Consider the following 23614-nt stretch of genomic DNA (forward strand, 5'->3'; position numbering starts at 1 on the left):
ACAGATATCAATAATTCAAAACAGACAGGTCAATGGAGCTTCAAAATTGATGGCCATAATTAGAAATGTGGGGAGAAGGTGTTTCTGCAGGGCTGGGTTTGTTTTTTAATAGGTTACACTTGAGAAGCATGTCGCCTCCCCACTGTGTCACAATGTCTTTGCCCCAAACCAAAACTTTGCCTAGGTCAGTACAGTAATATTAATAACAAATTATGGTAGGAGGCACACAATTATTCAACTAGTAATTCCTATGCAGTACATTCTGTACTCATGAAGTGTGTTTTTCATGTGCAGTTTTATGTTTTTCTTTGTGCAGCACAAAAGATAAAACTATTGACTTTTTGGCCATTAGGTAAAAAACTAATTTAAAAAACTGCTTGAATTCTTGTCCAGAATAAACAGAACTGGCTTATTTGCCACTGCTGAGAAAACAAGTTAATTGGATTCCACTTAAAGGGATAGTTCAGACTATCTGATGTGGGGTTACATGAGGCACTAAGCAATAGTCAGTGTTATTACCTACAGTACGTGCTGGTCAGCATGCTCCCATTTAGGAGAAGCAGAGAGGGACACCAGTATGGAAGCTCGATAAACTGCTGTGGACAGGGTCAGCAACAGAAGGTATCAAAGCCACGTAAAAAAAGATAATTTAAAAAAATCATTATCAGTTTAATTGTATTTTGAAAGTTCTAACCACTTTACTTTGCTCTCAGATAGACTTTTCTGATGGGAATCCAATGTCATAAAAGCTAAATATTGCAATCTCCAAACTCTATAGGCAAATTCAGTAATTTTACTCAGCAAAACACGAGAGCTGCTGGTCTACTGTTGCCTAAATCTGTCAGTTTGTTTGTGTTACTGTGTGACAAAGGTGAATCACCAAACACACCAAGGTCACACAACACAAAGAAACTAACTTATCAGTGCAGCGTTAGACCACCAACTCTCATGTTCTACAAGGTAAAATTACTGTTTTCACCTATGGGGTCTGGTTGGTTTGGAGAGTGATATTTGGCTCATAACAAGGCACACTCCCATCCAGAAAAGTCTGTGACACCCAAGTAAAGCAGTGAAAAAACACTTAAACTGATATTGATTTTTCTTGGGTCGACCTTTTTAAGTGGCTAAAATACCTATTGTTGCTGAACCTATTCAGACCAGTTCATTGCTTAGCTTACATGCTGGTACTCCAGTCTGCTTCCTCTTACTGGGGGCATGCAAGGTAATGGATAGTGTCACATGACCATAGGCATTTTTCAGGCGTTGTATGACTCTATCAGCACACAAACTGTGTTTAATGTGGAACCTTGTAAATGTAATTCTCAAGTGATCTTTACTCATTTCCTCATTTTAGGAGCTGGCTTCGACAGAGTATCTGCTGATTAAACTGCACAGTTCAGGTAAAATTCTCATTTTATAGCTAAGAGAACGGAAGTTTAGTTGATGCACTAATTTCACTTCCTCATTAGTGCTTTTGTTTGGACACAATGTGTGACACTTGACACTACTGTCAATTAGTACCACCTCGTATAGGAACCGCAGAAGACCATAATGCACGTCTGTCGATAGAATCAATTAGAGCTTTTTTTTCCCCCTCTGTAGCACTCTGTGCCATCAGTCCATTAAAGCTGGGGACTATAGATTAGTCCGGAGCAGCAGAGGGCCCACAGAGCCTGCTGTCACATAAACACAGGCTTTGAGGCTCTTCACTATGCATTATAGATAGCTCAGGCAGGGAATGATTGAGCACAAAACTACCTACAGACACAACGACAGCGATGTAGGACAAATTAGCATATTAGTGACATTTTCTGTGAGGCTTTAGATTGATTTGTCTGTTGATTCATGACATCGTCACTGTCAGGCCGACACATTTTGCCATGCTCCCTTGACAGCCATAAAGAGTGTTCAAACTCCTAAGAAGCAGCCTTGTGTTTATTTATGACTTCAATAACTTGCAAATAGATTTTTGCTGATGGCTCCAAAATGAATGTTACACATGATGAGTCAATTCCACGGACGGCGTCAAAGTAATCAGTGTATGATTTTTAGACTGTCAAGTACATTATTTAGATAAACGGTAGACTGTGCATGAATGAGCTTTCAATATAACACATGGTACAGATGTTACACTAATCTTTCTATTCACAATAACTGATGTTCTAATTAGAATGCCAGATGTACTCCAATGAACTTCAAATCTTGGACTGTGATTAGAGCAATACACACATCACCTAAACCCTTAGATATAAATAAAGGTGCTAACTACAACCATAAATGGTTCTTCAGCTTGTCACCATAGGTTAACTCTTTTCAGTTCTCCGTGCAACCATTTCTAAGGGTTCCACTTGGAATACTTTCAGAGAATTGTACCGAGAATCCAACATAAACGGTTATACGTAGAACAATCTGTAAAATGTTTAACCCAGAACCCCCTATGGTCTAATGGTTCCACCCAGAACCCTTCCTAGTCCCATTAAGAGTTCTTTAAGAATTTCAACAATCCTTGAACAACTCTTTCTTCCAAAAATCCTTCCAAGAACCCTTAGTCTTCCCTTGAAGAACCCTTTCTTATAAAGGGGGTTCTTCATAAGCAAATGGCTCTGGGTAAAACCTCAGCCCTTCAAGAAGAACCCTTTTGGAAATCTTATTTCTTGGAGTGTAAACACACTTGCCACGGTCCAGCGCTTTGGCACAAGATCTCAGAGACTTTAGACTGACGGTCTACTAATCCACGGTTAACCATTCCACCACTCACACACTCAGTGATATTCAGCACGCTTAATTAAAGAGCCAATTTGCATATAAATTTAAACTCACAATTCCACTCCTGTGGCATCACAGGTGGTCGTTTTCTCAGGAGCCAGAACCTGTCGAATGATGTGGCGGAGACCGAACTCGATGCGGCTCCCACCAGTGTGCCACGGGTATTGACAAAGAATGAGGACTCTGCCTTTGATTAGTCTATTTGCAATAAATCTAAAGCGGAGTTAACAGCAGGGTGGGGTGGGTACATGAATACACAACAATCGCATGGAGATTAGAGATTCTGTGTGAGGTGGGTTTTCAAGCCTTGAACAAAGCAAACTCCAGTGAATCCAGTTGAACAGAGCAAGCCAAGTGTAGACACAAAGAGCCAATAATCACTGATGTGATATTTAAGTAATTCACACAGGCCACTGTTTAATGAGATGTTCCCTCAAGGAAATCCTTCATGCTAGAAAATCACATGACAAATGACAGTCTACACCACACAAGGTGCTTTTTTTTTATCTCATCTGGTTTTCTCCTGTGCATTTATTCTTCTCCACCACAGATCTCATTTTGTCCTATTATACTGAGTTATATTATACCAAGACACTAAAGATGGAAAGTGGGAGGTTAGAGAATGGTGCTGCACATAATGGTTAATGTGTAACCCTGACCAAAATCAGATCATATCGCTCTAATTTTAGCATGTTTGCAATGGTTATTTGATACTCTCAGAATTGATTTTGAAGATTTTGCTGATCCCTTTTTAAACATGAACGCACCTGGTCCCAAGATATGATCACACACATTTTAACCTCATCTGAGCCCGACTAAGGATCGCAGCTTTGGTCCCTGCTGGCTGCTCTAAAGCCCAGATTAGAAACAACATCAGGCTTTTCCCATCAGGGCTTCTGGAAAATGAAACAACCTGTTGTGATAAGCTCATGCTGGCAAAATCTGTGTATTTGTTTAAATCCTTCTTAAAACCTACTCCAGGCACTATGCTTATTGTAGTTTCCATTTTAACTGAGGGCCTTATGGCCAATTATTATTTTGATCGATATTGAGATCATGATTATTCTCATGATTGTGCATTGATTTTTGGGACAAAATATTAGTATTTCACTTTCTCATTTAAGAAAACAAAGCACTGCTTTCACTTCTATGTTGTGCAAGATTCCTGCGAATGAGCATATCTGAGGATCAAAATAAAATAAGATTTTGGTCTTGTAAGACTGGTCTTTAAGGAACATATGAATAAAATTGTACAAACAACATTATACCCAAAATTAAATCAACGGAGCCCCACTTTCACTTTCACACGGTGCTACTTTCATAAGATGATGTGCTGTTCAGCGTTGGCAGTTACGGATGTCTGAGTTGACACTAGAAAAGAACGGGGATTTAGGAAGGTAACTTTGATAATGTCATTCATCTTGGCCTTCATGCGTTCTTCAAATAGTAGTTTGTCATGTTTTGCGGGTGGTTGATCAGTTCAGTGCGTTACTTTGCAGCACTTTTTGCATATGATTTGTTCTTGCCTAACATCATTTGCCATAAATCCAAAATTCTAATGCAAGGGATTTTGAGGGACTAGTTCTTCTTCCTTCTTCCTTCCTTCTTCTTCCATCGTGTTCATTTAATTGTGTGGGGCCAAAATCCTGATCAAGATTAATATTTAATTAATTGTCCAGTCCTACTTTAACTGCTGACTTAATTTACGACTTAACAAAGTGCTTTTATATAATTGTTTAAAAAAAATCTGTATTTATGTTCACAATTTTAGTTTTCTACACTACACCACAGGCAACAGTGTATTGGAAGAACCAATTAAAAAAGTTTACATTTGTTTTAAAGCTATTTGCCATTTTTTAATTTTCTTCACAAAACATTGCCTGCTAAAGTATAATCATGACAAATCCCGTTTGGAACGTTTGGGAACCATTACTGTGAATAAAAAACAAGAACCCTCTATTACACATGTTGAGCAATGTCCTTTTTATATAAATACAAGCACATTTCTGTTTGATATTTTTAGCTGTGTGTAGTTGGGCCAATCTGATACAGTTTAACAGAATATTTGAGTCAACACACTGGGTTTGGTCAAGTAAATTGTTGCAGGAAAAAACCTCAGTGCTCCATCAGATAAAAGTACATTGAGTCTGGGAGAGTGAGACCGTGAATGAGAGGGAGAAACACAGAGAGAAAGAGAGAGATCATGAGAGCTGTCTTTTCAGATGGTAATCGCATGGTTTCTGAACTCCACTGGCATCCAAACCAGGAACAACTGTTTTCTTTGGCAAACACTAAGCATCTCTCTCTCACTCTTTCTCTCTGTCACTCACTCTCTGGAGAACCCACACTGCCCCGTCCTCCCCCTCCTTTCTCCTGTTTCGAAACTCAAACGCCCTCCTTCGCCACAAACACAAAAACACATTGTGCAAAAGGAGTAATATCGGTACCAGTGTTCCAAAGAGGTAAGCAGTGACCATAGAGACAACCAAAACCATGAGCAGAGGGAAAACAAGCGGATTATAAAGCCATGATACTTTATCAAAAGACAAACGATAATTTGACAGGCCTTTTGGGCCTCTTTTTGCACAGGATGGGGAGTCCTTGGCCCCGTTCCATGTCTGAGTTGGCTGCTGCACCAGACTCCGAGTGCAGAACACATGGTTGGCTCAGCACTGTGAACTGCAAACACGCTGATCAACAATAAAAATGATCAACAATAACAAACAGTTTTGTTTTGGCACTGAAGTCGACCCGACCAGCTTCTAGAGTTGTCACAATACCGTAATTCCAAACTTTGATACAATCCTGCTATATAAAAAAAAATATACTCTATACTTCTCAGACCACAGCAAAAAGGAACAAAGTCATAGGAACACAAAAAGTTTATTTAAATTAATGTTCACAGTGCTGGTACAGAAAAAGTAACTGAACTCTCTAGTTGTGATGCAAGACAGATTTTAGGCAAGAAGAATAAAAACTGAACTGAGGTCTTGAATGAGCACTTAGATATTTTGTAAAGCACTTTCAGTACTATCAAATGTCAGTATTGTTTTGCTTTTAAACATATGGTTTTGAAGGAAATATTGATACTTCAGTACTTTTGACAACCTTACTGACTTCCTTGCTTTAAATTACAGCTACATGGAATCATCATCAGTTACCATGAATCAATCTAAATGTGGCCATTGTGTTAGACTTCGGTATAAAAAAGAAGAAATTACAACATCGCACAGGGCAAACAAGGGGTCCAGTTATTTTCAGAAACGTGAGTAACCTCAGGTCATGCTAGAAAGGGGAGGCTGACTGTTGGCGGTTTGAAGAGAAGATTTGAACCCTGAGATCTGTTGTTTTTGGGGTTTGCAATAATAAGCCGAGCACTCTCTTGATTTCCCTTCAACTAAGGTTATACTTCGCTTCCCCTGCTAGCAATTAGTCTCCAGAATGCTATTTGTCAAAAGCCAAGCCATTCGTTTCCACTGGTCTGCCCCCGCCAGCTCTTGTTACAATTGACTGTTTCCTGCATAGAGAAAACATAAGCTCTTGGAGGAAGGAGAAGGCCCAGCAGCTGGCTACGACCGCAGTCTGACAAAGTGTGGAGATGTATGAACGTTTGTCAAAGAAAGACACGGACGATAAATATGGCGTAAACAAATCAGAAACCTGCCACAGCAAGAAATTCCAGCTCCTGTGTTTTGAGACACAGCACATTTAAAAAAAAAAAGACATTTCATGAGGGAAACCATTTCTTTGGACATTTGGGAGTTGGGGCATTGTAGAAAATAGGTCAATCATGGACTGACACCTATTGATTTTTGGAGCAAGATCTGACGAAATGCGGGCAAAGTAAATGTGCTGTAAACAAATACGATGAAGGAGGCTACTCGATAAAGTAATGAGAGCCAGAGCGGCTGACAGAACCATAAAATGTAGCTACATAAAACCCCCGAGGTCTAACATCTATATGACACAACGTCATTTTTCCTCTATTTTCCCAATGATTGCAGACGAGGCGTTGGGGTACTTCAGCTACTCCCAGTGAGGTAGGAAACCTATTCTATCTGGGTTACAAGGGACCTGAAGAGCCATCAAACAGCCAGACATTTTCTTGGTAAATCACCAGCAGAAAGGGGAACTTTTGAGAGTGCAATTAACAACCTCAAGGTCAGACTTCTCTAGAGAGTTAGCTCTGAAAAAAATCCTCAGGCAGTCTTTCTCTCTTCTCTTTTTTTTGCTGTTATCCTCACAGTTACACACTCTCACACGTGCTTGCTCCATCTCCTTTACCCTCTTGTCCTCCTCTCCACATACATTCATTGTTACTCCCTCGTTCCCTTTCCACCATCCCTCCGAGCCTCCTTCCTCCCCCCTTGTCTCTATTACAGATAAACGTTACTTTGTGGTCGGTGGCGACACCATTTCTTGCCCAGTGCTAGAGCCGGGCTGAAAATCGGTCGCAGGTGTGCAGAGGATGAGAGCCATGGATCTTAATCTTAAGGCAATAACGCTGCTGTGCACTGAAGAGGTCACTGTAGGGATATCTGAGAAAGCAGCTTGGGCTCATACCTGTTCCTGTGATGTGGCAGGAGTGAACTTTCCATGTTCCTGATTGTGTGAGCACACTTTATAAATTGAGCCAAAATGGATTTATTTTTAAGTCTGCTTTTGCACTTGGTTTGACTTGACAAGCACAATAGATCTTTGGATTCTGAGTTGCAGGCTTTGAAGTGCGATACACAAAATAATTAGATGTCAAGTCTGTGCTGTTGGCTAGAAATTGGACTTTTCATGAACACATAAAAAAGCCTATGACACTAAGAAGGGACGAACCGGCTGAACTCTAACTATGAGGATATTTCAAAGCAAGAAGCATGTAATGAGAGAGTTAAGTGCAATTCCTAACTAACACTTCATTTTTGAATATAAGTTACTAAAACTAGATTATGGGTCACACTTGTAAATCCTCAACAAAAAACAGGTAGATGCCACATGGCAGAAGGGCTGCTATGGTGAAGAAATTATCCCACCAGTTAATAAACTAGTGACAACACAGGTGTGACATATCTGTAACTTTCTTTGTTCTGTACCATCAGATCCTTAAATCTTCACTTTACTTGGAACGGTCGGTTCATTAGTAAAGACAAAATCTGGTGCTTTTCATGTGGATGTCCATTCAGTGTTGATGGTAAATGTAGTCAACTGATGGTCAGCTTTACTGATGGAGAAAGCTAAATTCACCAGCTTTAGAGCTGTGCCGGCACTGCCTACATGTACCAAGATGCATTGCAGGTGAGCCTCTAATATCCATGCCCATGCTGCAAAATCTGTTGTTCTTCCTGCATCCACTGATGTCACAGTGATGTAGTTGGCATTAAGTACATGGGCGTGTCCCAATTCTCATCATTATGATCACCTAACAATTGTGTAATACAGTGATGTACATTCCTTACAGTTGAACCAACTGGATAGTGAAACGTAACTAACATAAACATGTGTCATGTTAACGTTCTACACTTTTGAGTTTTGGTGACAACGACTGAGCAAATGCAGATGGATATCATTTGAACACCCGCTGACTTAACAGTTTGAATTATGACGCATTAAGATGCATCAATAATCATTTTATAACTGAATTGTGGCCCTCTGAATTGGACCTGAATCGAGGTACAAAGATTTCAACTATAACATTATGCACTGAACACACAAAAACATGCACGCACAACATCCAGGATGTCTTTGATTGTTCCAAGGGCTTCCTCCCTACACATGGCCTTCACATACCTAAAGTTACTTTTTTTTCTTTCTTATCTGGCAGCAGATGGCTGAATTAGTGGGAGCAGTACAGAAATAGAAAAAAAGCTCTGCTAGTGTCAGCAGAGAACACTACTGAAACACACAGTAAAAACTCAAAATACACTCATTGCTTCTCAGCCGGTATGCCACACAATTGTAGGTTTCCAAAGGCTTTGGTTGTAACTGATACTTGCAGATACAAGATAAAGATCCGAAAGCAAATCTAACCTTTGTCTCTGGTTGTTTCTACTTAATTGGGGGGTTTGGCTGACAATTCTCCCACTAATGCTGCTTCAAAGATGCCTGGACAGGCAAAATAAAAACATAATCTGGCACATTCCTGCTGGAATTCTGGCTAGTGAGACAACTTGGGTGCGTTATTGAAATTCTGTGTGTTTGTCCACACTAATCACTGGAAAGATGTGAGGCTTTTTAAAAGGTTGTGGTTCCTCTTGATCATTATATCAGGATTATTGAATGTAGAGGGTAAATTCTGATTTGTAAGACATTCCCCATGGCTTTCTTGTTGTCTGATGGTCTCATTAGGAGGATAAACAGGAACTTGGTTTATAAAGTGATTGTCCCTGAGCTCAGGCAACAAGCTAAACTTGTGCAAGGGCAGTGAGATGATCAATAAGCCATTCCACAATAACCATATAAATATCAATATTATGGCAATCCCTATGCAAGGAGGTAATTATAGAGGGACAGGTATAAAACTTTGGTCTAATCCATGGAATGGATTCAATTTAAAAAGAGATTTGTCCTCCTAATGGGCAACAAGAGAGAGTAAAATCAATGATTCATCAGCAAATAACTATTAAATTAAAAGCAGGGCTCAGGATGTGGTGATAAAGCTGCTCATATGGGTGACTTTTACTGTACTTTTCAGAAAGTTGCCATTGATTTGACTCCTTCAGCTGCAGGAGGACAAGTAATGGGGATTGACGCTCGATAATGGCGCAGTGCTTTACAGGGTGGTAGTGTTTCACATTTAATAGTGAAAGAGTGTTGTTTCTTTATTGGACGGCTCTTCACTGCCATGCACTGATGCCTATTAATGTTTAATTGCCCCATTGTGGACCAGCTGCACTGGCAGATTATGCTGACCATCTTAAAATAACATTTGTGTCTACACAGTGTAAAGAGAATCACTGAATGTGTGAGGGGACAACTCATGCATCATAACATAATAAGTGTTTTCATTTGAATAGGGCTCTGTGATCCATATTGCAGGATCAGATGGATTATATATCTCACTTTCAATAAAACATGAGAGTGATATCTGTTCTCCCACACAAATTTCAAGGACATATCCTCTTATGTCTATCTTGCCCATAAGGCTACCATGTGTCTAAGTGTACTGTCTTTACTGCAAAGCAGGAATCACATACAAGAGGGTAACTGATGCGATTTACTATGTTAGTTGACTCTCATGGCCTTGAATCCGTGTTGCACCACTTTTACAATTTGGGAAACCACCAGAGGCATGCCATTTAAATAACCATAACCATAATTGCTCCAGCAAGTTAAAGCAACAGCATGGTATTCTTTTCCAAAAATGACATTTTGCACATGAGCTTTCAATATGTAGGACAGGGATGAATACATTCATTTCAACAAAGTGACAACATTGATGTGCAGCGTAACATGTATGATGGCATGTAATAAAAAATATATATATATGTATAATGGAATAAAAATGGCCGCCTGTCAAATTACATTTCATTCAGTGGTCTGCCAAAATGGCTTTGAGGATCAGATGAAAAAATGGGATATCAGCCCAAATAAACTCTGTCCTGTCCTATTTATGAGATGACATATCTATGTCATAAACCCTCTATGAACTTTGCATGTATGAACTCGAGCCAAACTCCCTCCAGGACAGGAATCAGACTCTTGCTGTCAAAGAACTGGCATGCACACATGCACATACTTGCATGTGCACGCACACACGCACGCACGCATGCACGCGCACACACACACAATGTCCTACCTGGCGTGAGGGACATCAATGCTGGACGAGACCACTTTACGTTTCTGCTCTAGCAGGGACACTGATCGGGTGTCGGGGTCGCGGCCAATACGCTTGCCGTCACTTGCTACCCGCTGCTCCTCTACTGCCTCCGGGCTGAGGGAGCCGCCTTCCACCTTCTGGCTCTCTGGAGCTCCGTTACTGGAACTCTGCTGGAGAGGGATGTAAAGAAGAATAAGTCAGTGCTTGGGCAGAGAGTCATGTACACAAGTTAGTCATAACACTGATATAGAAATGAGTCGTGAGAAATGTTGATGCAAAGTACAGAAACCTCCTTCGGTAAAGGCCAGAGTGGTGAGTGTGTCATTTATTTCTGCAGCACGTAAAAAGACTATAACCACTTACAGGCACAGTCCACCCCAAAAATCAAAAATACATATTTTCCCCCTCTCTTGTATTGGTATTTATCCATCTAGATTTTTGTTTTTGGTCAATGTTGCCAAGTTTTAGAGATATTGGCCATAGAGATGCCTGCCTTCTATCCAGTATAATGGGACTAAATGGCACTGTGCTTGTGGTGCTTAAAGAGCCAAAAAATACACTTATAAAATTCAAACCAGTGCCTCTTTCCAAAAATTATGAAATGGTTACTCAAAATAATCCACAGGCTTTGTTGTGAGCAGTTATATGTAGGAACGACTCTATTCTAGTAGAAAGAAAGTAATTCCTACATATAAGTAGTTATGGTAAATTCAACCATAGAAAGAAAATAGTTCCTACATGAAACTGCTCACTACACGGTCTGTGGATTATTTCGAGTAACCAGGTCATGATTCATGGAAAGAGATAATGGTTTTGAATTTTCAAACGTACTTTTGGTGCTCTGAGTGCCACAAGCCGAGGACCACTTAGTCCAATTATATTGGAGAGAAGACAGACACCTCTACAGCCAATAGCTCCAAAAATCTGCAAGTCACACCAAAAAGAAAATCTAGATGGATAAATAGCACTACACACCAGAGGGAAATATGTATTTTTGATTTTAGGGTTAACTGTCCCTTTAAATTACTTAGTAAAATATTACACATATTACTTGTGCACGGAAACAATTACAAAATGGATATAGTTTTGTTGGTATCTGGGCACGGGATGTAGCAGTCAAAAGTCTGAAACCCAAATTCTGAAGAATTTCGTGTTTACGTTTTAAATGAAGGAGTACACGATCCAATATGGTTTAAGAAAAAATTCCAGCCTCTGGAGCTTAAAAAAGCATTTCCAAAACAGATTGGATAAGCTGAAAAAGGCACAGTGGTCAGTTATAAAACAAGGCTGTCGTAGACATTTTGGAGGTATGAGCCTTTGAAACTGAAAACCGCATGATACTGTTGACAATTCCACCAAAACTGCCTTCTCATGAACAAAAACAAATAAAACTTCACACAAAACTATGCATCTGGGAAATAAGGTCTTTCTTAAGGGTAGCTCTGAGGCATTTTTTTTTTCAAAATCTGTAAATTCAAAAAACTTTAAAAACAGATAAGAATATAATAATTCATATTACCACTCTTGTGCTACAAGTGTTTAAGGACACAGGATCTTATCAGAGGATTCATCTGTACAGATGAAGTATTATTATATTTTCTAAAATATATTATATATTTTTTAAACACTGGGGAACACTTTTGGTGGTAGAAGCCCCAGCAAAAATCAAACCATCATCATTCTTTTATTTTTTTCAGTAAAAATGAAATGCAAAAATGACCACTCCTACTAAAATCACAATTAAAATAACTGGCAAAATAATCATAAAATATTATTGCATATCATTCAGCCCCAATACTCACCATGGAATACAAACATGCAGCTGGTTTCACACTATTCAATTTTAATCAGAGTTTGTGGCATTAACGCACAAAGAAGCACAGAAATGTGCCAACAAAAACAAGGAAGGAGACTGCAAGATAGCAAACATCGGTGTGTAGACACTGGACAGTACTTTCAAATACTCTCCTTCGCCAGCAGAAGGGAAAGATTACCCTTTTATTCATTTTTATTTTATTCATTTATTAGACCTCAAGGATACACACAGTGAGATACACTGAATGTGAACAGAAACTTATTGAAAAGAAAATGCTACAGGCCAGCAGTGATGCATGTATTCATACATTATTAAGCTAAAGAAAACTTCTCCCTCAATTATAAAAGATCATAAATGTTACAGAACTTGAATGACGAAATTTCACGTTGACCTTATCATTCGCTGTAAAATTGTTGCTAATGAATGAAATTATGGTCTCTGGTGCACATGGTGCCATTTGAGCTCAGTTGATGTCTGTAAAAGTTTCTCCAGCAAGACTTTTGCAGACTAACAAAACAAACTCAACCATCAATCGACATGAGGGTAAGTAGACAACGACTGAATTTTGATTTCTGGGTGAACTATCCCTTTTAATCGCCATTGGTTTGGTGGAAAATAGAATGGAATTAAGTTGAAAGTGACTATGTCAAAGTGGAGGTTCTCTTTGAATGTTTCAGCACTTAAGAGTCCATCCACACACACACACACAGCTCTGCAGCCCTGAAAATCACACATATACACACAGACATACTCCATATAACAAGACTGCATTACACAATACAACATTTTTCCATGCCACACACATTTAACTACTCACTATCACACAAACAATCACAAAGGAACAGCATTTCTCCCATCACAACATTCTGAAAACGCCTACCTGTAGCGATGTGGAAAAAAAAAAAAAAATCATCTCCTCTCTTACACAACATCAGCGAATGGCATCCTTTTACACATGAATACCTGCATGTACCTACGCACACACCAACACACACACACACACATCTCTGTAGGTAACTAAAGCCATCAGGCTCTTAGAAACACACTGAGAAAACGCCAAAACACAGGCCGAGTGACACGCACGGCTGCCCATGCCAACGGAGTGTTGAGGAGTATGACATGCAGGCCAGTGTGTGTGTGTGTGTGTTTCTGTGTGTGTGTGGGTGTATGTGTGTGATCTAGATCATTATCTCAAAGCACTGTAACACGATTAGGCTTGACTGTGGAAAAGGGAATGGCACCGCAGTCAATCACACACATATGCACACACATACACCAAGAGAACAATTTACTTAGATTAATGAGGTAAAAAAACAGGAGAAATGAGTATCCAGTAACGCTCATAGGCTGGTCGCTCGAACGCTCAGTGGTGCGCAAAACGTCTGTGAAAACACAGACTTGAGTAAAACAACAAGATGGATTACATCGGCTCGGGGAAGATTAGGTGTTGTGTGTAGGACGAGTGTACTCCTTGGATAAAACAAACAGCGATCCTGTCCTTTCGCCGGGCGTATGAATGATGGCATTTCACGGAACCAGGAAATTGTGAAGCATGCCAAATTGGTTGTGAAATTTGAGTTGCATGTGTCAAAGCTGGTGTGTGTATATATGTGTGTGCGTGTGTGTGTGTGCGCAGGAACAAATACCCCAAGTGTCCCTCACACCCCCTCTTCTCTTTATCTCCCATTCTCCTTCTCTCTCCCACTCACAGAGAAACTCATAACCTACTTGCTTTGGGCAGTTTGTCAAGCGTTAAGATTCTTGAACCTTTGTGGGTCAAAGGTCATAATAAAGCAAGCTGACACGCACCATAAATTGAATCCCATGGACCCAATATCATAAAAATCCCAACTGACTGTGTCTTTTAGCTTGTATAGTTCTTTGTTGCTAGGAAGTGTTTGTAATAGCACATCTAGTGTAAATGATCAGGATTAGGAACGTTAATGATTAATTAATGGTCTCCCACTGCACTGACACAGGCTAACATTCGATTTTCTAACATAATATATGACTTAAGTCAAGGGCTGAACAATTGTCTTTATATTACGGTTGTCAAAAGCATTGATACTTCATTACTTTTCAATACCACATTGTTTAAAACAATATAGTACTAACATTCAGTAGTAATGAATGTACTGAAGCTATAAAAAAAGAAAAAAATCTAAGTGCTCATTCAAGACCTCAGTTCACTCTTTATGTCCTGCCTGAAATCTTGCTGCACAGCAAAACCAGTGTTTAAAACCAGACTGTGTCTAGTGACTTTTTCTGTGCCAGCACTATGTGCACAATGTTAATTTAAAGAAAAAAGAGAAAAAGATATTCTATTTAGTGTGCCCAGGACCTTTTTTTCCCTAAAAAAGTAAAAGTGATGTAATTTTCTAAACTTATCAGAGTGCTCTAGTTGTTCTATTATTTGCCTTTATGCTCTTAGTCTTTGTGTCTACATTATTGTGTATTATTTATCAAAAATCTCATTATGTTAATATTTTGTGAAAGCACCAATAGTCATCTCTATGATATTGTGGTAATTTCAATAAATATTGATACTGAGGTATTTGGTCAAAAATATTGTGATATTTCATTTTGTCCATATCGCCCTGCCCTAATTACAGATATAATTACTTTTGAAGGACAGAACTATACACCTTCTTTACTCTGACAGATTACTCATACATCATCACATGGTGGATGGGAAGCAGCATCCAGACTTGACCCTGTGGTCACTGTGCTTTATGCTGATGCTGCTCAGCCAACCAATAAGGACATCCGAAGCCGGGCTCCCTGGGATCAGCGCTTCAGAACAAAGAGTCACTCAGCTCCTGTCAACAAGCCTGCTTCATTGACTCCCACGTCGGCGTACGATCAACACAAACAGCAACAACAGCAAGGACAACAAAAGTGCCAGTAAAACAAAAACAAGCTACGCCTCTTTGTTAGCATCAAGGGATCTGTGTAACATTGCTCACACAACACACACTTGCACAAACCGACGAGTCAACAAGTGGTGTCTGCCCCCCTTCTCCAGAACAGGGGGCATTCGTTTGCCATCTGGGCAATGTGCCAAGCATCCAGATTCTTTGGAGCATGCCACCCATTGCCAACCTGGGGGTGCCTGCTTTGTTGGCTGTACAGCTGCTACTCAAACGGGGCTGCGTGCCCTCACAAACAACCCCCACTCCAAAATGTAAAATAGTCACATCTAACTCATTAAACATACAAATACACATGTGGGAGAAAGCACATCCATGCACACAAAATGTGAATCCACACACCCATGTACACACAGCAGACCCCTCCTCCTCATTTTATGGCTTGTTTTCGACCTCAGTAGGAATTGAGAGCTGAAAGAGACTTGACCATTGTGTTGACAGGACTGCGCTCTCAGCCCCAGCTGCACTACTCCAGCCTGCACCGGTGACTGTAGCAGTATTGTGCAACAGCTTTTGTGAGTGCAGCACTGCATACACAAAACGTGCAAGTGCAAAACAAGGGAATCCAAGTTTACATAGCAGTTCCCATCACTCAAAGCCGTGACAACAATCCATAAAAAGTTGCTACATTTTTCTTTGTTAGGGTTGACACTTCAAAGAATAGTTTACAACTTAATTTGCAATTTACAAGCATTAGTGTGCAGAGTTCGCTGAGATAACAATTATATTCCCAATAATTAAGAGTTCTGCAGCTGCATCTGCACATGCACACCCTCTGTGCAGCTCACATTTACATAGAGGAAATGTGAGCCGTCCAGCATGTGTGGTGACAAAAACAGTGGCCGAATATTTCCGTTATGGTTACGGAAATAACACTTAACGATCACAGCCTGTGTGTTACTTCATCAATAACATATCAAACACATGAATGCAAGGAGGCACAAAACCACACCAATCAAAACAGATCAAAATCAGGCCGTCAACAAGCCATTATTCAGTCACATGCATTCCTCAGTCACTCCCTCACTATAAAAAGGACAGCACACACACAGTCACACAAACAAACACACACACTTCCTCAAATGCCAGAAACGGTGTTTTCATCCAAGAGCTAGATTGGCTTGTCTTCCTCAATCTTTATCTGAGGCCATGTGACACCAAAGCATACAAGTTGGATATGAAAACAATTAGGTCACTGCTAATTAGGCCCCATATCACGACTACAAATTTGGACATCATCTAAACTTCCTATCCTGCCTCTAATGCCACAAGAAGTGCACATGGAACCTATTTTCAACTGCTGTTAAAGAATAATAGCCTTGCTGTGCAGACTGGGCTCACATAAAGCCATATGATATGCAAGTGGGTGACAGGCTGCAACCTGTATCAATGAAAATCAAAATTTAATTGGGGATGCGCTATATGGATTTTTTTTCAGCCAATAACCTGTAGTTTTTGCACATCTGAAGATGTAATGAGCAAAGATTTATGATTTAATATCTCATAGCTCTGACTGAACCAAATCTAACTGACATCACTAGGACAATAAAAACAAAGAACAGTTCTGACTCTAAAAATGTTATTTTATTTCCTCTAGTAAAGTTAATCAAAACACTTCACAAAATATACTTTGGCTTTTATAGAGCATTTTGCCTAACAGTCCCAACTAAATGCTTCTACATAATCTGTAAAATCAGATATTAGTGGAGCTATCAGCTAGTATAAGCTTATTCCAAAATAGATGAATATAGCTGGATAAGCTAATATCGATACCAATATATCATGCAACAGAAAGCCCACATGGATACTATTTTCATCTACTCTTAACCAATAATAGCCTTGTTGTGCAGACTGAGTTCACATAAAGCCATATGATATTCAACTAGGTGACAAGCTGTATCATCTATAAATTAAAATATCCTAAATATAATGCATACTTTGATGCAAATGTGCAATTAATGCGAGGATGCACACATCTGTTTGTAATAAAGGTGATGTGTATAAAACGTAAGCCTATGTGCAGAAACCTCGCACCGGCTCTTTCCATCCATCCAAAACGCTGCAGTCAGAGCGTGTTTGTTTGCCTCGGCTTACCCACCCACTAGCCCACATAAACATTGCGCAGGCCCTATCAAGCCCTTTGTCCCATATATCTGGTGTCGCCAAATGCCATGACAGCCAGTTATTTGATGCAATATGCACCCGAATTTGCACTACAGTCATTCTGAATAACGCTGCTTTTGTCCTGGCTGGTTAAATTTGGCATCAGTGGCGGCAGCAGCAGCCGCCGCGGCGGTGACACCGTTAAATCCGCTGCGTGCAGGAAGCGGTTAAACGCTGCAAAACACCGCACGACAAATACAGTGAAGCCGGCCGACACACACACACCTTCAAGCTGGACTTGAGCGGTCCTTTGGCTGCAGTGTGGTTGAACCCGGTGGCTATCTCCTCCTCGGAGAACTCCTTGAGGCTCCCGTCTTGCAGGAGCACGGTGTAGACGCTGCGCCGAGCTCCCGCGGCCGAGACGTCTCTGTTTTCCTGCTTGACAGCCTGGACCACTCCTGTCACCGGGGCACCGTCCCCCGTCGGACTGGGCGCATAAACGCGGCTGCCGAGGATCGACCGCTTCACCAAACGCCTCGTATGCATGTCTAAAAGTGTCTCGCTTAATTCAGACCCGGCTAACCGGTGAATTTAAATCATTAACCGTCGAATTATGGCCGGTAAACAACGTCGAGAAAAACACAAAACCGCAGCGGGTAGACTACGCGCTCCAACAGCCCTGATAGAATGTTAGAAAGCAGCAACATACTCGGAAGGCGAAAACTCCAAACAGCGTCCTAAAATGCACCGTACTCAAAAACACCGAAAGCTGGATGAGAACTTAGTATAAGCACCCAACAAACACCGTCAACACGAAAACGATTCATTCGCCGCTAAACAACCTCCACATCCAACCGGCTACCAATCTTCCTCCGTTCGACCTGTTTGTTTTCCCCACTGCTCCCTGCGAGCTGAGCGGGTGGCCGGAAAACACGGATTAACCGCCACTTTCGGGGACCGAGATGACATTTGTACACGATTTCACAAAGCGGCGGGCTAAATGTGAAAAATAAACGCGGACATCGAAGATAGGAAACATATACGTCGAATCGTTTCACTCCGTACGGCTTTGTACACCGCTCTCCCACCGCAGATGTTGAAAACGATTGGAAATACGACCGTTATGTGACTCCAGCTCCGGCTACTGTATGCTCCAGTCCGTGCGTGGGTCCAGCCGAGCAGAGCCTCTACCGGCGGAATGCTGCCTGTAAACATGTGCGGTCCAGCGGCCAAGGCGGGCTGCAATTGGTCGGTGCAGCACACGCCTCCACAAGCCCCCACCGCTCCCCCTTCTCCTCCGACAGAAGGTAATGCAAGCCGGGAGGATGCTCCATTCAAAACAATGACGCAAGGATGGAGAGGAAACCAGAAAGGAGGGGGTATGGCAGAGGGAAAGAAAGAGAAACAGGGGAATTTAGGCTAAGGAAAGGAAAACTTCGACCAGACAGACAGGCTTTTTGCTATAACCTACTTGTTAAAGGCGTGTAACCTACTTTCCAAGTACCATGGGATTTCCAAATTACTATGATGGTTCTAAAATGAAAGTAATGGATGGCACTGGTCTGTTTTGTGAATATAAACACAACAGGTTGTTTAATTTCTTATGGAGTGTCATTAAAATGCCAGTTCAGGCAATGAGGGGAACACAACATCTTTTTCCCCATTGGTGGAAAAAGTACTGAAAATCTGTACTCAAGTGCCAGTACTGACACATTACTGAAATATTCAAGTACAAGTTAAACTACTGGTGTTAAAAAATACTTCAGTAAAAGTACAATGTATTTTTCTCAAAAATTATGCAGAGTATTAGTTACTTTTTAATCATTAGGGATGATTATTTCAAATATTGTGATAATGCAATAAAAAAAAATAATTATTCTTTACTGGACTGTGACAATATCTACCGTGGCATTGCATAATTAATTATTTTATTTTATTTCATTTTACTTCTGTATTACTTTTGCTATGTAATTGTACATACATAATTGTTATTTTAAAACATTGCCAGTATGTTATCCCAATGTTCCACCACTTTTTGGATAACGTCACGTAATGTTGTTAATATGTCACATGCAATGTTCTTACTAAGACAACATCATTGCTGTGCAACTTAACATTTTAAAGGGATAGTTCACCCAAAAATTAAAATTCAGTTATCATCTATTCACACTCATGTCGATCGAAGGTAAGGCTCAGTTTTTTAATTCACAAGACACTGCTGCACTTTCATAGGAAAACAGCACTGATGGAGAGATGGAAAAAAAACAACATGAAATGCCTCCATACTGCTCATCTGGAATAATCGACGTCTCCTCCAAACAGTGTGCACACACACATTAATGTGTCTCCAAGCTAAGGATCTACAGTTAAGATTTAAGCTGAAAATGTGGTGGAAATGATGTCCTTCAAGTAAACTTGGCATGCTGGGTTTTTAGAAGACTTGGATTTTACCAGACATGCAGTAGTTTGGCTGCTTTTTTACACTTGAAAACTGGCTACCATTCACTTAATGGTTATTTAATGTTGTCTGGGAGATTCTGCAGTGCTGTTTTCCTGTGAAACTCCAGCAGTGTTTTGTGGACTAAAAACTAAACCCGACCTTCAGGTGGCATGAGGGTGAAGAGTAATGATTGAATTTTCATTTTTGGGTGAACTATCCCTTTAAGTGTTATGCTGCAGTAACCGTGCAATGTAACGTTTCAAGTGTAGTGCTGCAGAAGTGTTGCACAATCACAATTTTGTGTATTTATATATGACACTAAGTTTTTCCACATGCATAGGCCATGGCTGGCTACTTTTATTTTATTTTATTAAAAAAGGAAAGCAGAGGCACTTTAAGTTAAAAGGAAAAACTTATCACATTTATTATTTAATAAAGGATATTTCTTCAAGTCATCATTTTTCTTTGTTTTTTAAAATATTGGTATAAATATTGTATTGAGTAGTTTTTATTGTGGTTGGAGTTTTTGGTATAGATCTGTCCCTTTTAACTGTTTATAATTAATGCTTTAACATCATTATCATATATCATTTTATAGCAGGCATCAATCAAAATGAGCTTCTGTTTCTCCAAATCTTCAGTCTAAATTACTCATAACTTCTGCACAGTCAGTGGTCATGGTCACTTCTCCAAATCTGTACCTGCTGCAGATTTTTTTTCCTTTATGATGGTTTTCATGGGTTCAAAATACAGATGAGAGGTTTGAATGTGAATTCAGTCGTGAATTTAAAAGTAACTATATAGATTACATATTGTAATGCATACTGAATTATAGTCATTTGAGTAGTTGTAATGCATTACTTCCACCCCTGATCTTCTCAGGCAAAAATCATAGCCAGTCCCATCAGATGTTTAGACAAAACAATGCTATGAAGTGTTTCATGTGCAAGTATAGCTCATGTTGTATGCAAATATGTATAAAAATGGAAATGTATGATGGTGAACTGAGGTCAGCACAGCCAGAAATGCAGTAATATCTCTATTTGATGTAATGATAACAAAAAGCCCGCAGTCACGTTGCTTTTTTTTTTCCTGTGCTTTTCATTACAACACAGCACACAGCTAACACTCTCATGAAAGCTACATCCTGTACTAAATATGAAAGTGTGATCTCACAACGTGACACAAGTTGTTTCTCTCTGAGCATGAATATATCTGCTCATTAGAAACTTCACAGTAGGCTACTTTTATAAATCAAATCAAGAGACTAATTCATTCATCGTGATTATTGGCCAGTGTGGCAGAGAGAATACATTGTACTATACATAGTGCTGTAACAAATAGCCTAATTAATGTCAAATTTAATGTTTTGGGGAAAATCATATGCAGCTTAGAATCATTCCACATGACAGTGCCCCTAGCTAATAAAAAGACAATGGCACAATTTATTATATATATATATATTTTAATAGAACAATTCATGTCATAAAATATTTACATGCAGAGAATGGGAATCGGACAGAGCGGAGTGAAAGATGTGGCCATAACGTCCAAAACAGGCTTTGCCCTGTGATCAAAGGCAGGTGTCACCATGGAGTTGTCTGCTGGTTGTAGGGGGGAACAAATGGTCTCATTATGGGTGAGTAGTGGAGCTGAAGGAGCGGCAGGGAGGGAGCATCTCCGAACCTCCACTACACCCCCGTTCCCTGTAGATGTGTGTGTGTGTGTGTGTGTGTGTGTGTGTGTGTGTGTGTGTGTGTGTGTGTGTGTGTGTGTGTGTGTGTGTGTGTGTGTGTGTGTGTGGTTATATGACCATGTTAGACAGCTAGAGTGTGTAAGTGATTTTAGGTAAGTATCCATTAACTGTGTCTGTGTGTGTGTTGTCTTGATTATATTTGGCACTAAAACACCCCTGGTTGACAGATAATTTCCTTAGAGGTCATTTGTAGTATTCTGTGAACACCATTATATCTAAATGATGACACCACCCTGATACAGAGGCTCATCCCCTTCGTAGGACAATGATGTTTTGGGGAGTGAAATAACATGATAATTAACTTGTTGCAGAAATGAACATTATTTTTTAACCCATTATAGTTTCTAAAATACCGGGGGTGGATTGTATTTAAAATCATCAGTTGCACTGCATTTTACAGTTCACTAGTAAGACCTAACAAGCCATGCTGACAAAAATAGAAATAATATGTTCTTTATTAGACAATATTGGATCATTTACAAGGTCTTGTCGGACTTTATGAGAAGATAATTAGGATCACATAATATCAGAACTGTACCGTTAAATAAAGTGAAGTCAAAACAACATGTGAACCAGATCTACCATGCAAAGGCCACAGAGGTAGAGGAATATTTTGTCTATGGGTGACTTGATCTGATTTGATCAAAGAAGTGGGCATCACTTTTGCCTATCTCTGCTAACTGTATGAGACTAACCAGAAGTTTGACTGTCAGGTAGCAGATATGTGATGTGAGTTTAGTTTACAGTACAGTTCTGATGTAATCTGTCCCTATTAATCTCTAATACAATCTAATAAGGGTCTAATAGTGGGAAAAAAAAATATTTTAGTTTACAGTATAGTTCTGCTGTAATGTGTCACTATTAGCACTCTAATAAAGTATAATAAAGGGAATAATACTGGCTTATAAAGAACATATTATTTAAGTTTGTCTTGTTTTTTTGTAATTTGGTACAAAGTACGTCTTGTTACATCTTGTTAGTGTACCCTGAGGTGCATAGTGTCTAATAAGGGTATAGCTACTGTCTAATAAAGAAGATATTATTTCTAGTTTTGTCTCATTTAAGACAACGTACAGCATTTTACCTCTTAGGGTACTGTAAAATAAAGAGCAACTAAATCCCCTTCCACTGTAGCATTGCTGGGAGATGTGAGAGCATTTCTAATGCCTGATATCATTTATGAATCTAATACCAGTCAGCGCTGGGCTGGCTGTGTTTGTCTGAACCAGCAACAAGCTCCTGCATGTCTAATGAAACATGAACCAGAGCTGGTGATACTGTAAGGCTGTTGATATTTTGATGTGGGTGGAAACAGATGACACCATTTTTTTTTTCTGCCAAGAGATAGTGTAACAGTGAAACAGAGAGTTATTTACAGCAAGAATAATTGGCCCTGTTAATCTGAAAACAAACATCAAACAACAGTATTGAGACATTAATTGATTTTTTTTTTTTAAATAAAAGTACCACACCTACTTTCTGTCTTTCTTAAAATTCATGTACCAAAACATTGTACCATATTTCTGATATTTGACTGGTTACTACTTCTCAGAACTCAAAAGCTATCTGACAACTTTGAGTAACAACACAAGGTAAAAAGCAGGGTTTCAGTTTTCTTCAAAACAAGGCGGACAGACATACATCAGTGCTCTTCTTAAACAGGCGTATTTTAAAATGACACCACCCTGGACATTGTACAAATAAGTAAAAGCTTACATGAAACTTCCAGCGAGTAACAGTTGGTTAAAATAGTGCTCTAACTATATACAAGCCTTGGTTGGCATGTCGTCAGTACAAGCTACAAACAGACAAGATACGGTTTTCTCAGAGTGTTTCTACTTAAAAGGCATTTGATATTCAAATTGTGCAGTAATTGGATCGTGACAATGCTTTTGATAAGCTGTTTATAAATGCAGTACCGTGATATCAGACTTTGTGCTTTAAAATCATCAGTGATGCCAACAGAAGACTGTATACTGTACCAAGAGTAGGCTAA

At 39.7% G+C, this 23614-nt stretch overlaps 1 protein-coding gene across 2 annotated transcripts in view; it reads right to left on the bottom strand.

Annotated features, from left to right (window-relative positions):
- Positions 1–18630, bottom strand: part of znf704 (zinc finger protein 704) — a 60926-nt gene extending 42296 nt beyond the window's left edge. The window contains exons 1-2 of one of the 2 annotated variants that reach the window (XM_084739908.1): positions 17708–18630; positions 10553–10740 (exon numbers count right to left, since the gene is read on the bottom strand). In XM_084739908.1, the coding sequence (XP_084596034.1) occupies positions 10553–10740; positions 17708–17968 (449 nt within the window). In that variant the 5' untranslated portion in view covers positions 17969–18630. Of the gene's footprint in view, positions 1–10552; positions 10744–17707 lie in introns of both variants that reach the window. The other variant, XM_084739906.1, reaches the window with a different exon arrangement.
- Positions 18631–23614: the final 4984 nt, after the last annotated feature.

The sequence above is a fragment of the Lutjanus erythropterus genome, chromosome 16 (assembly GCF_056507025.1).
Source record: "Lutjanus erythropterus isolate fLutEry1 chromosome 16, fLutEry1.hap2, whole genome shotgun sequence".
In the NCBI taxonomy this organism is placed as follows: Eukaryota; Metazoa; Chordata; class Actinopteri; order Lutjaniformes; family Lutjanidae; genus Lutjanus; species Lutjanus erythropterus.